Source organism: Euleptes europaea, chromosome 3, assembly GCF_029931775.1.
Source record: "Euleptes europaea isolate rEulEur1 chromosome 3, rEulEur1.hap1, whole genome shotgun sequence".
NCBI lineage: Eukaryota > Metazoa > Chordata > Lepidosauria > Squamata > Sphaerodactylidae > Euleptes > Euleptes europaea.
The window spans coordinates 289,124-312,924 of record NC_079314.1 but is presented as its reverse complement, the minus strand read 5'-3'; the positions used below and the strand labels follow the sequence as shown (position 1 = coordinate 312,924).

Genomic DNA, 23,801 nt, shown 5'->3' with positions numbered 1-23,801 from the left:
CCAAAGTGTTTCAACCTACCTGTGGACCCTGATTACATCACCAGAGGGTGGGTATCCCCTACCACCGCCGAAGGCACAGATTCCACGCTGCCTTTGTAGATGGGTGTACGCTGGCTAAAATCTTCCCTGTAGGAGACGTCGAATGGAGAGAGAGATGCATTAATGCCACACCAACAATACACAGATTTTGACTTTTCTCCAAAAGGTGATTTGTACATTCGTGGTTCATCACTTCAGTGGCTCAGCTGGATGTGTGAAGTGTCTCTTCTGAGAAAGAATCGTGTTTGAGAATACAATGCTGCCTTGGCACAGGAGATTCATCGGCCGTCCCTGCTTCACATGTCGTGTATCCAGCTGCTGGAAAGTGAATGTGTGAACTGAGCTCCACGGAGCTAATTAAGCCCCAAGGCCCAAGTCAGGCCTTGAACAAACAATAACTGGCTCACAGCTGGCATCGAGGAGAGAAAAATGCCTCATCTATCTCTCCCATTAAAAACAAACTCCTCTGCAGATTTTCATAGAATCATAGAGTTGGAAGGGACCTCCAGGGTCATTTAGTCCAATCCCCTGCACAATGCAGGAAATTCACAACTGCCTCCCCCCACACACTTCCAGTGACCCCCTACTCCATGCCCAGAGGAAGGCATAATACCTCCAGGATCCCTGGCCAAGCTGGCCTGGAGGAAAATTCCTTCCTTGCCCCAAAGCGGTAATCGGCATTACCCTGGGCATTTAACAAAAGGCCACGAGAGCCAAACACTTCCCGCCCTCCCTCTCACAATCTGCCTACATTCACAGTATCAGCCTTGCTGTCAGATGGCCATCTAGCCTCTGCTTTATAAATCTCCAGGGAAGGAGCACTTGCCACCTCCCGAGGAAGCCTGTTCCACTGAGGAATTGCTTTTAACTGTTAGAAAATTCTTCCTAATGTTTAGCCGGAAACACTTTTACTTTAAACCCACTGGTTCTGGTCCGACCTTCTGGGGCACAGAAGACAACTCTGCACCATCCTTTATATGACAGCCCTTCAAGCACTTGAAGATGGGCTAGCATACCACCTCTGTCGTCTCCTCTCCATGCTAAACACACCCAGCTCCCTCAGCCTTTCCTCATAGGTCTTGGTCTCCAGACCCCTTACCATCCTTTCCTTTATCCCTTAGAAGCTCCTTGATCCATTGATCTTGAGCAGCGTAATAACCCCTCACCATCGTCGTTGCCCTCCTCTGGACACATTCCAGCTTGTCTATAGCTTTTTTAAATTGTGGTGCCCAAAACTGAACACAGAACTCTAGGTGAGGTCTAACCCGAGAGGAGTAAAGCGATGCCGTCAGTTCGTGTGATCTGGACTCTGGATTTTGATTGTAGGGTTGAAATGAAATCCAACAGGCCACCCAGTTCAAGCCCAACTCTCCAAGTGGAAACAGAAAAGACGGACAGGGGGGAAAATGGCCCTGGAAAAGCCCCCCCCCCCACCAAGGGAAGTGAGAAGAGAGCGCCTGCCCAGCTAGGCAGGTTCATCTGTAGCCATGTAGGGCAAGGTCATGTGTCCTTCATGGGGTGTGGTGAGGGTGGCGGTGTATCATGTACCTGCTCTCTGTGAGGGCTGTCCCTCATTTTGGGCCACGGTGGCCCCACTGTGCGTGTGGGTGGCCCCCTAGGGTACCAGGACTTTCCCCAGTAGCCTTTAGTGGCCAATCCTCTCCTACAGAACACCAACCAGGGCTGGATCCAGCAGCTCCGTTCTGCCTGTGGGAGGTGCTTTCCTCTGATGAGAAGCACCTTTCCCATGAAGAAAGCACCTCTGCCAACAGAAACAGGGAGTTGTGGGCTCCAACCCGCTGCTTCGAAGGCCCACAGGGATCACAGCAATGTACTTACAGGGCTGCTTTCTTCTTGGCGGCTGCCCGATGGCGGGGGATCAGGATGGCAAACACCAGCACCACCAGGAGCAGCAGCATGGCCGGCACAGCCACCGCCAGGGCCAGCACCGGGGTGCTCTGCGTCAGCACGGACTCTGCAAGGAAGACGCCAGGAATGAAAGAGGCGGGAGACGGTCAGCGGGGCAAAGCCCAGCCTGCAAACTCCATTCCCTCCAGCAGAGGGCAGCAGGGGCCCCCCCATGCGCAGGCCACCCGGTACCTCCCCCCCCCCCCCCACTGGACCCAGAAGGGTCATCCTTAATCTAACTTTTTTTCTGCAAGGGTCGTGATTTGGGAGAAAGACGACTGTGGAAACAGGGCTTGAGAGGTTTGTGGACCAGGATAGGAATGATTCATTCTCTCTAAAAGCTGTGGAACTCAGAGGGCTCAACCCAACCAAGGGGAAACCCTAGAACCTGGGAAAGTCTTAGCTATGTGTTTTATTTTCTTCCCTTCAAGTTGTCTGCTGTGGATTTCTCCGTGTAGTTAAAAATGAACCATTGAGTTAGAAGAAGTCGGGGTTTTTGTTGCTAAGCGTACAATAGTTTCTGTTCTTTTTTAATGTTCACTGTGACAAGTGAGAATATTAGGCAGAAAGTTCTCGTAGGTTATCCGGGCTGTGTAACCGTGGTCTTGGTATTTTCTTTCCTGGAAAGAAAAGACCAAGACGAGAACCAATGAACTCTGACTGTGAAAGCCTTCGACAATATTAGGCAGAAAACTAGAGTGAGATTTATGCTTGTTTTGCGCTCCTCTGTTTGCAGTGGGAAGTCTGCCTCAGCAGTAGGGTGGCAGGAAGAGCAGAAAAAGGAAAAAGGACGAATTCCTCATTTCACTTTGCCTGATAATCTGGTTTTAATTATTAAATGAAAACCACCTTGCTGGAACTTGTCTGCGTGAAAGACTGTACGACTCTTGAGCATGTGCAGAATGCCTTTCACTCATTGGCTCCTGTCCCACATCAATTGGAGATGGGAGGCAGTAATTGGCATAAAAGCTCAATTAACATTAAGCACAGAGTTGATTTCTGTGCTGCTTTTATTTATTTTTTTCAGTCTGGTAAGTAGCCCAGCTTTTCAAAGCATGTGATTGTGACTACATACAGATACCTGGTACATGCCTAGTTACTACTAGTACTACAACTATTTGATTTGACACCAGGCCCTGCCTCATGACATCATCAGGCCCTACCCAATTAGTAGGGTTGCCAACCTCCAGGTACTAGCTGGAGATCTCCTGCTATTACAACTGATCTCCAGGAGACAGAGATCAGTTCCCCTGCAGAAAATGGCAGCTTTGGCCATTGGACTGTATGGCATTGAGGTCCCTTCCCAAACCCCACCCTCCTCATGCTCCGCCCCAAAAAACTCCTGCCAGTGGCGAAGAGGGACCTGGAAACCCTAGTGGGTGGGCACCCTAGTACCCACAGGAACCACATGGGGAACCCCTGGCCTAAGTTTTGACACCTCCCCCCCCCAACACATGGCATGCCAAGCAGAGGCCAGGAGGGTACTCACCAAGCGTGAATGCACGCTCACTGCCCTCTACAAATAGCTGCACTGACTTTCTTTTGGTCAGCTGGGGCAAGCTGGGATGCTGGGCTTGGCAGGTGTAGGTCCCTGCGTGCTCCCGGTTCACCTTGGGGAGAGTCAAGGAATTTGACACCACAACCCAGTCGTCCCCCTGCGGGAGGAAAGATCCATTAGAGCCGAGCATGAGATCCAGGCATGAGGGGATCCTGTTCCGATGTTGGGACTTGGGAGGTGGGGGACCGGCTAGCTGGGACAGTGCCAGTTCAAGGCGACACAACCAAAAACCCAGCTCCCAATAACTTCTGATGACTTCAGGCCTTCGTTTTGATTATGCATGCTGTTTCTGACCATCAGAGGTCGCCTCGCTCCCCCCCCCTCGCATTTCCCCGCGTTTCGCTCGTGTTTTCAGGGACCTGTTTTATCTCAAATGTGAAAACATGGGCAAAACGCTGGGAAACACAGAAGAGCGAGGCAACCTCTGACGGTCGGAAACAGTGAAGGAAACAGCCATGCATAAAAGACAGGGGTCTCCTGCTCTCAAGGAGCAGTTTGAGGGGGTTAATTTAGAGATCCAGTGGGAGAGGAAAGGCAAAGAACTCCTGTCCTGCAGACAGAAATGCCTTCTGTTAATGGAGATTTACCTCAAATTCCAAACCACTGGCTGGAATGTGAGGAGCCAGGGACATTTATTTACTGCTTACGAGCACCTGGAAAGAATTTAACTTTAATTTTTTTCCTTTTCTCCATGGAGAGTTTTTTTTAAATAAAATAAACGAATCAAAGCAGGCTGGAAATTCAGAGCAGTGGTTGAGACCCTAACCCTAAAGAAGCAGGCCTCAGCAGGTCTTTCTGGGCCCACAGTACTGGCTGAGGGGCTCAGAGAACCGTTAAGATGGTGTAATGTGGATGTTCTGCTGAGAGGAGAAGCCTTTTGGTCTGAGTTTGCATGAACCTGGAAATCCTTCCCTCAGTCCTTGCTGATACAGAACAGCCTCACCCTTATGAACTCTCACCTCCCGCTATATTGTGTTAGCCGTGTACCCCATGGCCCCTGCAGGTGGGGCTGTGTTTGATGAGGCAAACATGGAATTCTCTACAGCATCTGTGTTCAATTCTTCCCACCACCCCAGCTGATTCTCAGTTATAAATGCTACGTTTCCCCTTTCGATCATTTTTATTCTGTAGTTTTCTCAGCCAGGCTCTGAGTCTTGAGGTAAACTCATGTGGGAGTCTTGAAGTAAACCCATGTGGGGATAGGGAAGGGGAAGACAAGAAGATGACCCAGGGCTTTATTTATTTTTTTAAGTGTCAGGGAACAGGATTGCCAACCTCCAGGTGGAAACTGGAGTTCTCCTGGAATTTTACCTTATATCTAGACTAGAGAGGTTACTTCCCCTGGAGGAAAAGGCATCTTTGGAGGGCAGACTCTATAATATACCATAGAGTCTAGGAGAAATTGAAGTCCTAGAGCAACATCACATCCCTACTAAGCTTGTTCCCTTCCCTAAACTCCACCTTCTCTAGAGCCACTGCCCCAAACCTCCAGGAATTTCCCAAACCAGAACTGGCAACCATATCAGGGAAACAGTGGCAGGACACAGACAGTTGAATGAACAAGATGGGATTTTGAAGGACTATTCCCCCCCACCCCACCCGCACACATTTGAAAATTCTACTTCTGTTCCAAAACACCAGATAAATGAATATTCAGCACAGGCCTTGCTTAGGAGCAAAAATCTCTTTGGGTCTCACCTTCCGGCTCCACTCATAAATCGGGTCCTTTGAGGCGTCGGATGAACAGAGAAGCTCCAGGTTGGCCCCCTCGACCACTGTGACGCTCTCCCCAATGGTCCCACACCAAGTGTTGGAACGAGTCAGGAAGACGTTGTGGAGATCTGTGAGAGGGAAAAGCATTCAGGCCATTCTCAGATTCTTGATGCTGATATTCTGTTGCTGTCTGAGTAACCCAAAGTCAGGTCAATACTGTAAACGTATATAATGGTTTCATACCAGCCTCACTATCATGGCTTCCCTCCTGCTCCACCAGTAATGAATTCTGGGAAGTGATGTTTGCTTAGGGAACTAAATGTACTCTGTTAAGACATCCTGAGCCTCAAACTCAAAACTACAATTCCCGTGGATTCCTTGCAAAAAGGAAATTATTAAATCAGGTGTAGTGGTTAAGAGTGCTGCTCTAGGATCTGGGAGACCCAAGATCAAATCCCCACTCAGCCATGAGGTTCACTGAGTGGTGCTGGCAAGTCCCATTCTCTGAATCTAGCCTACCTCAGAGGGTCACTTTGAGAATAACAATGGAGGATGGAGAATGATATATGCCGCCCTGAATGCCTTGGAGGAAGGGCAGGATGAAAATGTACAAAATAAATAAATTTAAATCTGTAGTGCAGATATGCTTCCAATCACCTTGCCTTCCCCTCTCCACAACAGACACCCTGTGAGGTAAGTGGGACTGAGAGAGCTCTAAGAGAGCTGTGACTAGCCCAAGGTGGCCCAGCTGGCTTCAAGTGTAGGAGTGGGGAAACCAACCCGGTTCACCAGACTGGCATCCACCGTTCATGTGAGGAGTGGGGAATCAAACCCTGTCCTCCAGATTAAAGTCCACTGCTCCAAACCACCGCTCTTAACCACTACACCACACTGGTACAGTTGCCAGCTCCAGGTTGGGAAATACCTGGAGATTTTGGGAGTGGAGCCTAAGGAGGGCGAGGTTTGGGACTTCGATGCCATAGACACTCTCTAGCAATCACGATGTGGTCTAGCCATTGCTGCCGATGGTTTTCATAGAGTTTTGACAGAGACTGCAAGAGTATTCACGTCGAGCATCGCACGCCTTCCCCCCCCCCCCCCATCTGGCTCTCTTTTGCCAGCTGACCCTCAGCTGGCCGACGCGCAGCCTGGTGGATTGGAGGGCTTTTGCCTGTCCTCACTGGGCAATTGGCAAGCCCTAGATCACTGGGATAGGTTTTCTCTCTATTAAGGCAAGAGCAGTGATGTCACAAGCTCCTAGTCCTCAGTCTGTTCTTTACCACTTCTCTATTGCTCGCCAGTAGCTGGCAGGAAGAAAACCCTCACACGTACATTCCACTTGCAGGTCCTGTGCTTCGGAGACGGAAGCGTTGCCAGTGGCGTTGGAGCTGGCACAGCGGTAGGGCCCGGTGTGCCAAGACTGCAGGTTGCTGATGCTCAGGAGGAGGCGCCCGTCTTCGTGGCTCACTGTGACGTCGTAAAACCAGCAGCGCAACCCGCTCATGGCATCCAGAGTGACCCACGTGTGTAGCCACTGCAAAGGGGGAGGAAGAAGACCTCACTTATTGTCACTACCCCATGCAGGATACCCCGTGGCTAGGGCTGCCATCTCTGGGTTGGAAAATCCCTGGAGATTCCTGGGGATGGTGGGGTTTGGGAAGGGGAGGGGTATGTTTCCCTGGACTCCGCCCTCCAAAGCAGCCATTTTCTCCAGGGAAATTGATCTCTGACATCTGGAGATCAAGTGGAATTCCAGAAGAACTCCAGGCCCCACCTGGAGGTTGGCAACCCTACCTGTGGCCTTCTTATACTACTGACTGAAAACAACATCAGAAGCAAGAATCTCAGCACAGCCTTGCTCGTAGGAGTCCAGCCAGAGCATCACAGGCTCGAGTAGGCTTCAGGGCTGTTCTGCGACTGTTAATACGCATTTGAGTGAAGCCCTGGCAATTACCGCTAGCCCAGAACTGTCTCGGGGGTCTTTCCTTTACGACTCCAGAAAAGGTTCAAATAGCAATTAAGTGGCTCGAAATAACTTCTGCATAGGCGTTGATACTCGGGGAGGAAGTGGGATGTGCCACAGTAAGGATCCTTTAATTGGCACAGGTGTTCTGGTGCAGATTTCTGTACTGCGCCGGTCATAATATTCCAGCGCCACAATGCCCCAGGGGGGCACAAACGCCTGCTCGTTACTGCCCTTCAAAGGCTCTGGTTCTCCATTCTGCCGCCCGGTGCTCCTAAGTGGCCACTGGGAGGCGCTGAGTGATACTTTAGCCCGGACTGATTCCCATAAACCCCTCGATCTATTTATGTCCTTCATTATAAAGAGCTTCCTGTCTTGAGATCATTGGTCCACTTTGTCCCGCAATGTCTGCTCTGATGGAGCACAACTCACTAAAGCCTCAGGCAAGGGTGTCGAACTCATTTGGTATGAGGGCCGGATATGAAATATATGTCACTTGGTCGGGCCGGGCCATGTGTACCATAAAATTTAATGTCTGGTACTGGAGATACAAACTTTATAGAAGACACAGGTAAAGCCAATTAATTATATTGTTTTTTACTTAAAATACAAACATGCTTAAAATAATAACACTTTTACAGAATTTTCTGTTATTTATCAGTCTTTAATAATTGACACCTCGAGACTGGGGGAGGTGGTTGCCAAGATTATAGCTAGGGTTGCCAAATCCAGGTTGCGAAATACCTGGAGATTTTGGGGGCGGAGCCGGAGGAGGGCAAAGTTTGCGGAGGGGAGGGACTTCGATGCCAATTGCCAAAGGTGGCCATTTTCTCCAGATGAACTGATCTCTATCGGCTGGAGATCAGTTGTAATAGCAGGAAATCTCCAGCCACCACCTGGAGGTTGGCAACCCTACCCACAGTGGGCTTGCCAGCCCAGATTTGGAGTGGGGTTGGCTGCCCTGGCTGGCGCACAGGCCTGACAACAGCCCTCAAGGGTGTGAGGGTCTCTGTCTATGTGTCTCTGCTTCCCATCACCTGCTTTGTTATCAGTGAACTCGTAAAAGCAGTTCACACCTTCTGGTCTCAGGCGCCAGGCCTGATTGCCCCAAGTATCTTCCCCCCCCTGTTCTTCCTGTCAGTACTCCCTCAGGCCGATGCGGCCTTGGAAGTGTGATAGCTTCACCAGACTTCCTGGGACTCGTCTGATGTTTTGTATTATGCCAAGCTTGTAACTTCCCATAACAATAAGTGTGAACCCCAGTGCCCCAGTGCCCTGGAGTCAATATATTCTGTAAACCCGAATAGCCCCTCACTTGCGACTTTCTACCTGTGCCTGTCTCATCTCCTGATGTCTTCAATAAATCCTTTGTTTCTTTACCACCGTCTGAACATTTGATTTGGAGAAGCAAACTCAGAGAGAGGGGATCTCTCACATTAAGTTGCAAGTCCTTGCCTCTCGGACTGCTGCTGTACCTTTTGGGACAGAATGCAAGGCGACGAGGAAAACACCCCTACTACCCCTGTGGCACCGAAGGAACCGGTGGTGCCGGAGAAACCGGACCCCAAGGAGGAGGGTGCCAAGCCAAAGAAACCTAGGGATCCCATCCCCGACCAAGGCCGGGACGGACGTCCCCAAGGACTTTTCAACAATTGGCTGGACTCCCCCAAGGGTTGGTCTCTCTCTCGAACCGCGGCGAAGGATCGCCGATTAGCCTTCCCCAGCACGGGGCTCGAAGGGGACCCGGCACGCAAGGAGGCCCTGATGGAGGAAGAACGCAAGCAGTGGCAGGTGGATCGCCAAGCTATGCAGGAGCAGATGGAGACCATGCAGCGTGTGATGGGTGAGATGGCAGCGGCCCTTGACGCACTGAAAGTGCAACCGCCCGCCGGCAATCTCCCGGACGGGGCACCGGCAGCCCCTCCCGCACCTCCTAGCCTCCCGTCCCGTCGGGACCTGAAAGTCACGTATGACGGTTCAGGGGACCAGTTGACCTTTTTCATGGTCCAAGTGGACATTTTTATGCGAGAACAAGGCCGAACCTTCACTTCCGAGGAGTCCCGGGTGCAGTACGTGGCTTCCTTACTGCAAGGGGAGGCGGCCGCCTGGATGGTGTTGCAGTATGAACTCCGCTCGCCGGTGCTGCGAACCCTGGACGAGTTTATGGTAGCACTCCGAAACCGCTTTGAGGACCCGACTCTGGGTGAGCGGGCTAAAGCCTCCCTGATGCAACTGCGCCAAGGGACCAAGTCGGTGGCGCAGTATGCAAGTGAGTTCCAGTCACTGGCCAGCCGAATCCTGGACTGGAGTGAGGCCACTTTGGTACAGTGTTTCAGGGAGGGCCTCAACCCGGACCTCCAACATTGGGCCTTTATGCAAGGGAACCCCCCGGATGTGGAAGGTTGGGTTCGCCACGCTGCCGACATCGAGAATCGCAAACAACTTCTGACCTTGTCCAAACAACGCATTGGACGAGACCCGAGACCCCGGAGCGACCGGGGCCGAGACTTCCGACTGGGGGGCAGCGGGGGCCCCTCGGCCGCTGAACGCCGCAAGCGTTTTGAGACCGGTGTCTGCCTGACCTGCGGAGGTAAGGGACACTTTGCGTCGCAATGCCCCTCTCGTTCGGGCCGTCCCAACCCCCCACGCCAAGCCCCGACCGAACTACAGAAGGCGGCTGCCGAGGACCAGCCCCGCCGCAGGAGCGGACCACCGGGCCGACGTTCCGGCGCACCCTCCGCTCTCCATGCGCGCCCCCAGGACGGGGTCTCCACTTCTACTGGCCCAACGGGGTCCCGGATTACAAGTACTACTTTTGATTCGGACGGGTCCCCGACCGCCACCACTCCTTCCCCCTCTTCCAGCGAGGAGGAGGAGTGGGAACAGCCGGCAAAAAACGCCGTCGGTCTGCTGTAGAGGGGGCTCCGCAGCAGACCGCCCCTGTTGTTGTGCAAGGAGCTCCACCGATGGTAAGCGCCCAAGAGGACAATGTATATGTGCGTGTTCACCTTTCCCTACCAAAAGGGGGTCCCAGTTTAGAATTCCCCGCTTTGGTTGACTCGGGGTGTGCCCGCACCATGATTAGTGAGGACACTGCCAAGAAACTGGGAGTCCGGCGCAAGCGGCTTCCGGGACCCCTCCGCTTTTCCCAAATGGACGGGAGTGATTTTAAACGGGGCCCGGTGACCCACAGAACTGCAGCCGTGATTATGTCCGTGGGGGAGCATTGGGAACGCTTGTATTTTACCATCGCCCCTATAGTAACCCCTGTGGTGTTAGGGATGAACTGGCTACGGGGACACAACCCATCCATCGACTGGGTTGAACGGGTGCTATCGTTTCCCGAAAACCCCTGTAGGTTACATGACAAGGAACGGGTTGTCCGGTCTCCGGCCGCCGCTGCGGTAGGGTTCCCCCCCCCCAGCCACCGTTCCTCCTCAACTGCCCACTGTATACTCGCAGTTTGCGGACGTCTTTGATGTTAGGGAATGTGACGAACTACCCCCCCACAGAGAGACGGACTGCGCCATCGAAATTGTGGGGGAAGGCAAACTGTCTAAAGGGAAGATCTACCCCATGAGCCCTAGTGAAAAGGCGGTGTTACGGGACTATCTGGATGCCAACTTGGCGAGGGGTTTCATACTCCCTTCCAAGGCTCCTTATTCGGCCCCAGCCTTCTTTGTGAAGAAAAAGACGGGAGATTTAAGACTGTGCATTGACTTTCGTAGGCTAAATGCCGTCACCCAGTCTAACGCTTACCCTCTCCCTCTTATTCCCGACCTTCTAGCACAATTAAAGGAGGGCCGAATCTTCACCAAACTGGACTTAGTGGAAGCATACCACCGCATTCGCATTAAAGAAGGAGACGAGTCCAAAACAGCCTTTTCCAGCTGTTTTGGAATGTTTGAGTACCTAGTCATGCCTTTCGGACTTTCGGGGGCTCCCAGTGTGTTTATGCAATTAATTAATGAGGTTTTACATGATTTGCTGTTTCGGGGGGTGGTGGTATTTCTCGATGACATCCTTATTTACTCTGAAACCATGGAAGAACATGTGCGTCTAGTGCGAGAAGTGCTCCAGCGGCTGCGGGAGCACAAACTGTATGCTAAGGTATCCAAATGTGAATTCCACCAACCTTCCATTACATTTCTTGGGTACGTGATTTCCCACCAAGGGTTAGAAATGGACCCCGCAAAGGTCCAGGCGGTGCGGGATTGGGAACCACCCACTACCCGCCGCCAGCTTCAGCAGTTTTTGGGATTCGCTAACTTTTACCGAAACTTCATTCCCAACTTTGCCCAAGTTGCACTTCCTCTCACTGCCCTGTTGCGTACCAAGGACAAGGGGGCTAGCGCCGCGCTTCCCTCAGCCCGTTTGCAATGGTCCCCCCAGTGCCAGCAAGCTTTTGAACGTTTAAAGCTGCTTTTTTCATCCGAACCCGTTTTGGCTCACCCGGATTGCACCAAGCCTTTTGTGGTGCAAGTGGATGCCTCGGATGTGGCCATGGGCGGGGCCCTATTGCAGAGGGATGAAGGGGGGCGGTTGAGGCCATGCGCCTACTTCTCCAAGAAGTTTTCCCAGTCCGAAATCAACTGGGCTATTTGGGAGAAGGAGGCGGCGGCGGTCAAACATGCCCTCACCATATGGAGGCACTTTTTAGAAGGTGCCGAACTGCCGTTTGAAGTGTGTACCGATCACAAGAATCTCGAGGCTCTCAAGGGAGCTAGAAAGCTCAACGCCAAACAAATTCGGTGGGCCCAATTCTTCGCAAAATTCCGGTTCACCCTCAAGCATGTCCCTGGCAAAGAAAATGCCCTAGCCGACGCTTTGTCACGACTTCCCCAGTATCGCAACGATTTCGGTCGCCCAGTCGACTCCCTGTTCACTCCCGAGCAGCGAGGGGAGGTTCCTAGCTTAGCCGTCACTACCCGGTCCCAAGCCCAACAACCAGAGACCCCCCCTACGCTCAAAGGTATCCCGGAAGCCTTCCAACAGCGGCTCCGGGACGCCTCCTTACAGGAGGAGGAGCACCATCTCCTCCCCACTGGCTTGGAACGAACCAACACCTGGTGGGTGCAAGGGGGAAAACTGTATGTCCCATCCTCCCTTCGTAAAGAGGTATTGGGACTTGTACATGGTGCCAGGTTGGCGGGTCATTTTGGTTTCATAAAAACTCTTCACCTGGTACGGAGGCAGTTCTGGTGGCCCGGTATGAGATCCGATGTAGAGCTGTATGTGCGCAGCTGCCCCACTTGCGCCACAGCTAAAAGACGGATGGGAAAACCCCCAGGGCTTCTCAAACCGCTTGAGAACCCCTCCCGTCCCTGGGAAGTCATCGCCATGGACTTTATCACCGACCTACCTCCAAGTCGGGGAAAGACGGTTCTCTGGGTAATCACGGACCTCTTTTCCAAACAGGTCCATTTCGTTCCATGTGCAGGTCTTCCTTCAGCCCAGGGCTTGGCTAAACTGTTCGTCACACACGTCCTCAGGCTACACTCGATCCCGAGGAAGGTCCTCTCCGACCGGGGGGTCCAGTTTGTTGCCAAATTTTGGCGAGCCTTCCTAAAGCTAATGGGGGTGGAGGAACAGGGCCTTTCTTCCGCCTATCACCCCCAGACGGATGGTCAAACTGAACGAGTAAACGCGGTGGTAGAATGTTATTTGCGTTGCTATGTAAATTTCCACCAGGACGACTGGGTCGACCTGCTGCCATTTGCCGAATATGCGTACAACAATGCGCCTCATTCCTCTACCGGCTTTAGTCCCTTCCAAGTAATATACGGGACGGAATTCGGTCCTTTCGGTTCCGCTCCCGTCACGCCAGATCTCCAGTCCACCCCTGATCTTCAGGAGTGGATTCAGGTAGTCAAATCTACCTGGCCATGGCTGCTCAAGAATCTTGAGAGGGCAAAAAGCAAGTACAAGGAACAGGCAGACAAACACCGGTCTCCGGGATGGGAACTTAAGGTGGGGGAGCAAGTCTATCTGTCCACTAAAAACCTCCGCTCTCTTCGTCCCTGCAAAAAACTGAGCGACCGTTATGTGGGACCTTTCCCCATTACCAGAGTAATCAACGAGGTTACCGTGGAACTGGAACTCCCAAAGACCCTCAAGGGGGTCCATCCAGTCTTTCATATAAGCCTCCTCAAACCTTATGTGCCAGCTCCCCAGTTCCACCCCCCTCCCGCACACGAGATTCCTACCGTAGTAGGGGGGGATACCCATTTGGAAATATCCAAGGTTTTAGATTCCAAATGGAAGAAAGGGAAACTGTTTTACTTTGTTCGTTGGAAAAACCTTGGGTCCGCTCACGACGAGTGGGTGGCCGCACCCCACATGGCGGCCCCTCGCTTGATCCGAGAATTCCACCTCGCTTATCCCGATAAGCCTCGCCCTCTCGAGGACCCTGGAGGGGGCCTTAAGGGGGGCAGAATGTGAGGGTCTCTGTCTATGTGTCTCTGCTTCCCATCACCTGCTTTGTTATCAGTGAACTCGTAAAAGCAGTTCACACCTTCTGGTCTCAGGCGCCAGGCCTGATTGCCCCAAGTATCTTCCCCCCCGCTGTTCTTCCTGTCAGTACTCCCTCAGGCCGATGCGGCCTTGGAAGTGTGATAGCTTCACCAGACTTCCTGGGACTCGTCTGATGTTTTGTATTATGCCAAGCTTGTAACTTCCCATAACAATAAGTGTGAACCCCAGTGCCCCAGTGCCCTGGAGTCAATATATTCTGTAAACCCGAATAGCCCCTCACTTGCAACTTTCTACCTGTGCCTGTCTCATCTCCTGATGTCTTCAATAAATCCTTTGTTTCTTTACCACCGTCTGAACATTTGATTTGGAGAAGCAAACTCAGAGAGAGGGGATCTCTCACAAAGGGGCCGGATCCAGCCTCTGGGTCTTATGTTTGACAACCATGGACTAAGGAGCTCTTCTTTAAGCTAGCAAATCCCAACATGGTACCCAGGTGTTTCCTGTCACCTCTTGGGAATAAAATTCAAAAGGTCTTGAAGGGAATTGAGAAACACAAAACAGAGAGCTTCAGGACATGCCCTACAAGTGGGTGGATTAGCAAAGCTCTAGGGTTCCCAACTCTGGGTTGTGAAATTCCTGGAGATTTTGCTGGGCAGAGGGGGAGGGACCTCAGAGGGAGGGGGAGGGACCTCAGTGGGGCACGATGCCAGAGAGCCCCACCCTCCAAAGCAGCCATTTTCTCCAGGGGAACTGATCTCTGTAGTCTGGAGATGAGCTGTAATTCTGGGAGACCTCCAGGCCCCATTCGGAGGTTGGCAACCCTACAAAGCACTGAGCATTTCCCTGTCAGGTGCGTGCTGCTCAGTTTGGCTCTGGTTTGGGAACACAGTCTTCTTTGCATCTGACGCTTAGAAACATTTTTTTCTGTGGCCAAGCAGGGAGCATAGAAAGTGGAACCAAATGGCCTCTCTGTTTCCCCAAAGCAAAGAGCTGATCTCGGCTTCCCTCCCGCCATACTGGGGGGTGTTTAGACGGGCACTGGAGACGTCTGCAAGAAGCGCTCGTTCAGAAATGGTTTGGCTTTGAACGGCACTGGAAAGCCAGTGGTGTGTAGTGGTGTCCGATTAGTATCTCGAAGACCCAGGTTTGAATCCCCACTCATGCCATGGAAGCCTGCTGGTTGATCTTGGGCCAGTCACGCTTTCTCAACCTAATCTACCTCACAGGATTGTTGTGAGGATGAAAAGGAGGCGAGGAGAATGATGTAAGATGTTCTGGGCCCCCATTGGGGAGAAAGGTGGGATATAAGTGAATTAAATTTTAAAATCAATGTTTTGTGGAACCTAACATGTTGTTTTGTTTTGAAAATTTTATTGGTTTTTATAATATAAATTTTCCATGTTAACAAACAACAATAAAAGTAATATAAAAAACTAAATCATAAGTAATGTTGTTATTGGAACCTAACATGTTGTGATTGGCCCTGCCTGCGTAGCAGTCGCTTTGCGGTCGGCTCTACACCACAGCGGCTGTTTTATGGTGGCGCCCCTCACTCAAAATACAGGATCAAGGGTGTTGGTGAGCACCGCTTTCAGCAGAAATGCCAGAAACTGGGCTTGGAGCATTCCAAACGCAAAGAGTGTCCTGGACAACCAACCTGGACAAACAATCCTGCTTCCAGGCTCCTTCCAGACCATACCCAGAATGGTCTTCCACCCGCCCCCCTTCCCCATTCATCAATAGGGTTGCCAGCTCTGGGTTGGTAAATACCTGGAGAGTTTGGGGGTGAAGCCTGAGGAGGATGGAATTTGGAGAGGGGAGGGACTTCAATGGGGTATAATGCCAGAGAGACCACCTTCGAAAGCAGCCATTTTCTCCAGGTGAACTGATCTCTGTCGCCTAGAGATCAGTTGTAATCCCAGAAGATCTCCAGCTACCACATGGAGGCTGGCAACCGTATCCATCACCCTCTTCCATCCTTACCAGCAAGACCTTCCTTCCTCAATTCAAAAAGCCCTGATTTAGCTTCCCAGAGCCACCTTACTTCCCCAAAAGAGCATATCAGTGCTACATAGGGTTGCCAACCTCCAGGTAGTACAAAAAGTAGAATAGTGCTGTAACACTCCTTGCCCAACTTCCAGGTAGCAGATCTCCTGCTATTACAACTGATCTCCAGCCAATAGAGATCAGTTCACCTGGAGAAAATGGCCACTTTGGCAATTGGACTCTATGGCATTGAAGTCCCTCCCCTCCCCAAACCCCGCCCTCCTCAGGCTCTGCTCCCCAAACCTCCCGCCGGGGGTGAAGAAGGACATGGCAAGCCCTTGTGCTACAAATCTGCTCAACTGTCATAGCACCCAACCAAGGGACTCTGGGAACTGTAGTCCTGTGAGCCGTGTAGAATCTTTAGCAAAGGCTTCTCAGCAGCCTCACAAAAAAATACAACTCCCCACATTTTGTGAGGGAAGCCACTGAGGGTTGCCAACTTCCAGGAAAGCTCCGGGAATCACAACTGAGCCTAGACTATGGAGATCAGTTCTCCTGGAGGAAATGGCTGCTTTTGAGAGTTGATTCTGTGCCACTGCACCCACCTGAGGTCCCTCCCTTTCCCAAACCCCACCCTTCCCAGGATCGACCCCCAACTCTCCAGTGATTTTCCCAACCCAGATTTGGCAACCATAATGAGCCCCTACAGCTGAGTTTGTTTCAAACCAATTTACATCTTCCTGTCCCGTCACATGACTCTCCTCTCCAACTCTGATGTCTCCTGTTACACTTGTCCATCCGTACAACGTATCTGTATCGAGTATATACACCCCTTCAAATGTCATGGCTTTGCCCAAAGATTTCTGGGAACTGAGGATGCCCTGATAATTCTCTGCTGGTGATTTGTATCCCACCCAATCCTTTTGCAGAACTACAGTTCCCAGGATCCGTTGGGAACCATTGTAAAAGTGTATAGGTCCCAGGGGTTCTATGTCTTGCCTGCCCAGTGGGGTGCTGCCACTCAATAAGCAGTAGGCAACACAAAAACCGCCCCGTGTTGAGCAAGCAGCCTTCCTCGAAACTTCATTTAAACTCTCTGGGGTTGCCAACTCCAGGTTGGGAAATTCCAGGGGATTTAGGGGTAGAGCCTGGGGGACGTCCACCCTCCAAAGCAGCCATTTTCTCCAGGGGAATCGAGCTTGGTAGCCTGGAGGTCTGTTGTGCTTCTGGGAGGTCTCCGGCCCCCTCCTGGAGGCCAGGTCCACAACAAAAATATAACAGACAGCTGTTAATAGAACAGTATGCAAAAAATACAGCTTTAGGCCAACGATTATTTGTACAATCTATATTATATGATTATTATATGCCCAAGCCAACAGACCGTTTTGCCCTGAAGTTGTGAGGTGGAGGAAAGTCCTTTTGCGACTGACCTTGCTGTATTTCTGGAAAAAGAACCCGCTGCCATCCTCGCCCTCGTCCTCCGCCAGGCACGCCATCGTCACGTTGCCGCCCTCAAGAAAAGGGCCGTCGTGGGGGCTGAAGTGGAGGAGAGGCGCCCCTAAAATGGTAAAAGGGGGGGGGGGTCAGCGAGAGAGGCCTCCTGCCCTCCGCTGCTTCCCTGCCCTGGACTGAATGGGTCCCGCCCCCCCCCACCGGAGCCCCCCCCCCCCCGCTGCTGTCCCCTGGCTGCTTCCCCTTGGGGGGGAGCCTCGCCTCTTTCTCCCCCGAGAACTCCTCCAGGCGGGGAGGGGCTTCTCTTCCGGGGTCCCGATCCTCCCTGCTGGGCGCCATGACCACGGGGGCCTCTTGTTCCGGAGCCCCAGGTCGGCCCCGAGACACGCCGAGGGAGTGTCTCTGCGCATGCACAGAGGGCGTCAAGTGCCCCCAGCGGGCCCCCCGGCCCTGGCGAGGGGCTGGCAGAGGCACTCGAGGCAGGCCTGAGGCCTGGAAGCCCCTGCGGGAGCGAGAAGGCGGCGGGCGGCCTGGGCAGGCGGCGGCTGCCCGTCAGGTCGGGCGCGGAGAAAGTTGTTGCCGGACTCGAACAGTTGGCCTCTGGAGCAGTCAGGCGGGGGGTGGTGGGGGGGGGCTGAGAGGGTCCGCCTGGGGTCCGCGAGGCACTCCGACCCCCCCCCCCCCGCCCGGGGTTTGAATCTCTGTCCCGCCGCAGGGAAGTTGGGTGGGGGTGGGGGGGGGTTTGGGGGGGGGGCGGGCAGAGTCTGCCCACCTAGCCCGCCTCACAGGGTTGCTATGGGGATAACATGGAGGGGAGGGGAGGGGGGGCCAGGAGGGTTAAACCAGCCGCTCGGGGCCGAGGCCACAAGTCACGGGCAGGGAAACAAACTACAATGCAACTCAACCCCCCCCCCCCGTAAAGCCTCCAGCAGCAGCAGCAGCCGCCGCCAGCGGAGGAGAAGAAGCCTCCTCCGGGACCTGACCTCTGTCGCCTGGAGGCTGGCCATCCCGGAGACCCCAGGCCCCCCCCCCGCCCGGGAGGCTGCCCCCCCGCCCGCCCGCCGCCCCCCCGGCCCTCCGCCCGAGGCGGGGCGAGGCTTTGGGCCCCGGGATGGGGGGGAAGCGGGTGGGGGGCAGGGGGCCGTCCGGCCAGAGGAGAAGCGGGGACCCCCGCCCGCCCCCCGCCCCCCCACGAAAGCCCCGCGGCGGCGGCGGCGGCGACTTACCGGCCGGGGCGGTGGGGAGCGGGAGGGCCGGGAGGGCCAGGGCGGCGGCGGCCAGCAGCCAAAGTCCCCGCGGGAGGGGCGCCATCGCCGGGCGGGACGGGACGGGGCGGCTGTGTCGGTCTCGGTGCCTCTCGTCCTCCGGGGCGAAAGTGTCCTCCTCCTCCTCCTCCTCCTCCTCCTCGCCCCGCTCCGCCTTCCCGCTTGACTCTTGCCGGGCAGGAAAAGCCAGCAGCGCAGCGTCACACCCGCACACGCCACAACCACACACACCCCCCCCCGCGCCCCGGGAGCCTCTCGCCCGCCACCTGCGCCCGACACACACACACACAGACAGAGAGAGACAGAGAGAGAGGCGAGGGTGGGGGGGTGTTTGGGGGGTCTTCTCACCAGCCCCTCCGCGCAGCGGGCCAGGCTTGGCAGACGCACACCTGGCACGCGGGTTCTCTCTCTCCCCCCCCCCGCTTCCCACGAACTTCCTGCAACTTCGCGCGCCCTTCCCAGCCGAGCCGGAGGGCAGGAGGGCGGCCCTCCAGCAGGGCTGGGCTGGGCTGGGCGGGCGGGCGGGCGGTGCCCGTGCCGTGCAATGAATGCCCAGTCGGAGCGCCTGGCTGCCTCTTGCACGGAAGGGGGGGGGGCAGAGCAACGCGCGTTTAGTTTTGTGCAACATGTGTCCACTGCCATAGATGCAAGTGAACTTGCAACAGCCCTGGCCGCTGAACAACAAGAGATTTCACAGCGCCCCGATCGGGTTGGCCCAGGCGAGCCCCATCTTGTCGGATCTCAGACATTGGAGGCAGGATGGGCCCTGGCCACTCCTGGGATGGGAGACCACCAAGGCCGCCCAGGGTCCACGCACACAGGCAGGCGATAACACACCTCCCTCTGATCCTCTTCTAAACCCAACCGGTCCGCTGTGATTGGACTGCAAAAAATAGTTCTCTGAAGAGAGCAGCTGCGGCTCAGTGGTAGAGGAATTGCAGTTGGCATGGGGTCTCTCCTTTGCACACAGAAGGTCTCCAGTCAATCCCCAGATTGAATCTGGTTGTAGGTGATTGGAAAGGCCTCTATTCCCCCCCCCCAAACCATGGAGAGCTGCAACCAGCCAGAGACTAGACAAGATTGACCAAAGGTGTGTCGTCTAAGGGACAGCCCTTCAGATACTCCAAGAGAGCAATCGTGCCCCCCTTCAACCTCCTCCAGACTAAACATTCCCAACTCCCTCAGCCTTTCCTCCTAGGGCTGGGATGTCCTGCAATTAGAGATCAGTTCACCTGGAGAAATGGCCCCTTTGGAAGGTGGACTCTATGGCACTAGACCCCATTGAAGTCCCTCCCCAAACCCTTCGCCCTCAGGCTCCACCCCCAAAATCTCCAGGAATTTCTCAACATGGCAACCCTAACCAGGCCTGGAGTTTTGCTCACCAGGTAGTAAGAGGGAAATGTTGGATGGGGTGGGGTGGGGTGGGGTGGGGTGGGTCTATAGAGCGACATTCCCTGTAAGACTCAGCAGTGAGATCTTATGATCAGTTTACTTGCAGGTAAGATCTGTTCTTCAAATGACCCACCTCTCCCTGACGTCCCTTTCACTTTTGCTTCTTTGTTTTGCTTCTCTGCAGATCTCAAAGGTTTGTTTAATTTGGTTTTTGTCCCACCCTTCCTCCAAAGACCTGATGATAGTATATGTTGTTCTCCCATCTTATTCTCACAACAACCTTGTGAAGTCGGTTCAACTGAGAAACAGTGACTGGCTTGAGCTCATTAATCCTGAGACTTGAGCCCACTAAGAGGTGCTGATTCGAAGGGGACAAAATGGTACCAAAACGAAACGACACTTGGACTGGACCACAAAGCAGAACGGCAGGCAGTGGGGGAAATCCTCAGATGTGTTGTACCAAACCAGAGGTTGGCAGGGAAAGGGTTTTCAAAAGATTCTGGGGTGACAGGAGGATCAGGTTTCCCCTTTGTACAGGAATTTCCACTAGACCTTTGTCCTAGACCCCTGGAGGGAAGTTGCCCTGTGTTACCCAACCTCCCCCTTAAGGAGGCACACCCCTTATGCAAGCAGGCTGGCAAGTTTATCTTGGCTTCCTTCCACTCTTTGCAACTATGGACAAAGTCTGCAGTGAAGCAGAAACAAAAGTAAAACCCATCCCAGCCTCCTCCACCAAAACAGAGAGTTGCCAGTTCCCTCCTCCCCCATCGCCACCCTGTACTTCTGATTTTTTTTACCATCTAGTGTGACAGGCAGAAATTAGTGGGTTATTTCTCAGAATAAACACTTTTCCTGTTGAATATCTGTCTGTCACGGAATATCTGTCTGTCACGGAGCAGCTGGCAGACTAGAAGTCCTGCCAAAGAAGAGAGGGGGGGGGAGCAGGGTTGTCAGCTCTGAGTTGGGAAATACCTGGGGATTTTGGGGGTGGAGCCTGAAGAGGGTGGGGTTTGGGGGGATGGAGTTCAATGGGGTATAATGCCATAGAGTCCACCTTCCAAAGCAGCCATTTTCTCCAGGTGAACTGATCTGATTGTTCTCGTATCTGAAGGGCTGTCACTTAGAGGAGGGCAGGGAGCTGTTCCTCTTGGCAGCAGAGGAGAGGACTCGCAATAATGGGTTTAAATTGCAGATGGAGAGGTACCAGCTGCATATTAGGGAAAGGTTTTTTACAGTAAGAGTTGTTCGACAGTGGAATCGGCTGCCCAGGGAGGTGGGTGAGGCTCCCCTTCACTGGCAGTCTTTAAGCAGAGGCTGGACAAGCACTTGTCATAAGAACATAAGAAAGGCCCTGCTGGATCAGACCCAGGAGGCCCATCAAGTCCAGCAGTCTGTTCACACAGTGGCCAACCAGGTGCCTCCAGGAAGCCCACAAGCAAGATGAGGGCAGCAGCAGCATCCTGCCTGTGTTCCACCGCACCCAAAATAATAGGCCTGCTCCTCTGATACTAGAGAGAACTGGTATGCGGCATGACTAGTATCCGTTCTAACTAGTAGCCATGGATAGCCCTCTCCTCCATGAATATGTCCACTCCCCTCTTAAAGCCCTCCAAGCTGGCAGCCATCACCCCATCCTGGGGCAGGGAGTTCCACAATTTAACTATGCGTTGTGTGAAAAAATATTTCCTTTATCTGTTTTGAATCTCTCCCCCTCCAGCTTTAGCAGATGACCCCGTGTTCTAGTATTATGGGAGACGGAGAAAAGCTTCTCCCTGTCCACTCTCTCCAAACCATGCATAATTGTCGGGGATGCTCTAGGGCTGATCCTGGATTGAGTGGGGGTGTGTGTGTGTGTGGATTAGATGGCCTGTATGTAGGGTTGCCACCCTCCAGGTGCTAGCTGGAAAACTCCTGCTATTGCAACTGATCTCTAGCTGACAGAGATCAGTTCACCTAGAGAAAAATGGCCACTTTGGCAATTGGACTCTATGGCATTGAAGTTCCTTCCCTCCCCAAACCCCACCCTCCTCAGGCTCTGCCCCAAAAACCTCCTGCCGGTGGCAAAGAGGGACCTGGAAATTCTACCTGTATGGCCATCCATCTCTATGCTTCTATGATCTCTGTAATCTGGAGATCAATTGTAATCCCAGGAGATCTCCAGCCACTACCTGGAGGAGGGCAACCCTAATGGTGAGGGACGCACTCTTTTTTTCATAATGAGCACAGCCAAGCCAAAACTGCATTCACAACAAGCAAAAATCAAACAGCACCAACCATTTCTAGGTCTAGTCTGGTGCAAACTCTCAGAGACTGGTGTGTGCCTTGATCTTTTAACACAAATTAGTGCCCTACCTTTCCTACACAAAGAATGTGTTCATTAAAGTCATGTGAGGCCATAGAGAGAGAAAGAAGTTTGATTTTCCTGGTTGCTCAACCTTTGTCTGTAGATTAGGACATCTCACAAACAGGGTTGCAGGGAGTGGAATAACACTAACCTTCTCGCAAGAGTGATGTGGTCATGACTGCTTTGAAGCCAATGGGTCAACTAGGCTATACCTAAAATAAAGCAACCATCCTCCTTTAACCCAGACTGGAGTGGGGAATGCAACTTTGCTGAGTTTGTTGGACATCTTGGTGACCCTCCATACAAAGCAGCCATGGTTTAGCTCTGGACCACCAGTCCAGGTTAGGAGCCGGAGGCGGTCATGATCCCAGGCAGAGGGTTGCCAGGCCTCCAGGTGGGGCTTGGAGATCCTCTGGAATTGCTGCTGCTCTCCAGATGACAGATCCCCTGGAGAAAATGGCCTCTTTGGAGGTTGGCCTCTAGGGCATTGTACCCTCCTGAGGTTTGTGCTGATCCCTCGCCCCAGTGTGTGTGTGTGTGGGGGAGAAGTTTCTTTTACCGGGGGTCAGGTTTTGACATAGGAATAGGACCCAAGGAAGGCAACCACATTCGAGAGTTGGGTTGTTGTCTGGTTGGCTTCTTTCTGTGTGAGTTTTGCCCTGTGTGGTTCTAGTGTCCCCATATCCTTTCCCATTTTCATAACTGTTCTCGTATTTACTTAACTGTCAGTAGTATTTGCTCAATAAACCTTTTCTTGTTCACTCTGTTCTCTGCGTTTAGGGATAGTTTGGTTTCTCCCAGATGCTCTGCTTTGCTCAAGGACTGTTTTCCTAACCACAGCATTCCTCTCTGGCTTGGAAGCTGGTGGGAGGCTGCCCCGTTGGACTGAGGGGTTTCCATGCCAACCTGTGCTATCTTGATATGACCTGTTACTCCATATAGTCTGCTGTCTGTCCCTTTTGCCCCATTCCTGCCTTTTGATCGTTGCAAGCTCTGTATACCTGTATGATCTCCATTAAAGTCAACTCTTCTTTGGATTACCTGTCTGCAAGTGTTGCTTGCGAGAGTGCATCGGGAACAAGTGCTTACAGTTCTTCACACCTCATTTTCGGCCATACAGCAGGGCTGACTAAAGAGGGAGTTGCCTGGGAGTAGGGAGGGTGCTCTGGGCCTTCTCTAGTAAAGCCCTACAACTAGAGTAGCGGACGTCAGTCAAGGCCCCTGCCTGCTCCAGGCCTGAAGGGGGCAAGAGGAGAGGAGGGGCTGTGTGGGGAAGGAGAGATCCCTCAAAGAGGTGTCCTGTCCATGGTAAAACCTGTACAGCTGTGCCCCTTTTTGGGACAGAAGCATTGCGCACTGATGGCTCCATCTGGCAGGTAGGTTCTACTGGGCTGAGGAGGCTCTGCCCTGTAGTATTTTTGCTTATGGAAGATTCTCGTCACTCATGCCTCTTGTTTCCAGAGGGGGAATTCCACAAGGCGGGGGGTGGGGGGGTGGCGGCCTCATGGAGGAAGTTCTGGTCTTTGTAGCTTCCCATTTCACCTCTGCCGAGTTCAAGTAAGTTCAGATTTTCAGACAGCACGGTATATTTTTGTGCCATCAGCTGGTCAGGGGGGGAAAAAATCAGCCAGCCTTCAGATAGAGGCATGATATGGATTGAAGGACAGCTACAGGGACCAGCCCACATGTTTTCAGCCCAAGTAACAG

The 23,801-nt window shown here is 53.1% G+C and overlaps 1 protein-coding gene across 1 annotated transcript; it reads right to left on the bottom strand.

The window, feature by feature from the left end:
- Positions 1–18: 18 nt before the first annotated feature.
- On the bottom strand, positions 19–23,166 carry LOC130475800 (carcinoembryonic antigen-related cell adhesion molecule 20-like). Its single transcript, XM_056847665.1, has 8 exons — positions 23,136–23,166; positions 18,320–18,526; positions 17,072–17,199; positions 6,551–6,752; positions 5,204–5,346; positions 3,437–3,602; positions 1,879–2,014; positions 19–126 (listed from the first exon to the last, which is right to left on the bottom strand). The coding sequence occupies exons 1-8, from the start codon at positions 23,164–23,166 to the stop codon at positions 33–35; spliced, it is 1,107 nt and encodes a 368-aa protein (XP_056703643.1). The 3' UTR covers positions 19–32.
- Between the last annotated feature and the right edge of the window lie 635 nt (positions 23,167–23,801).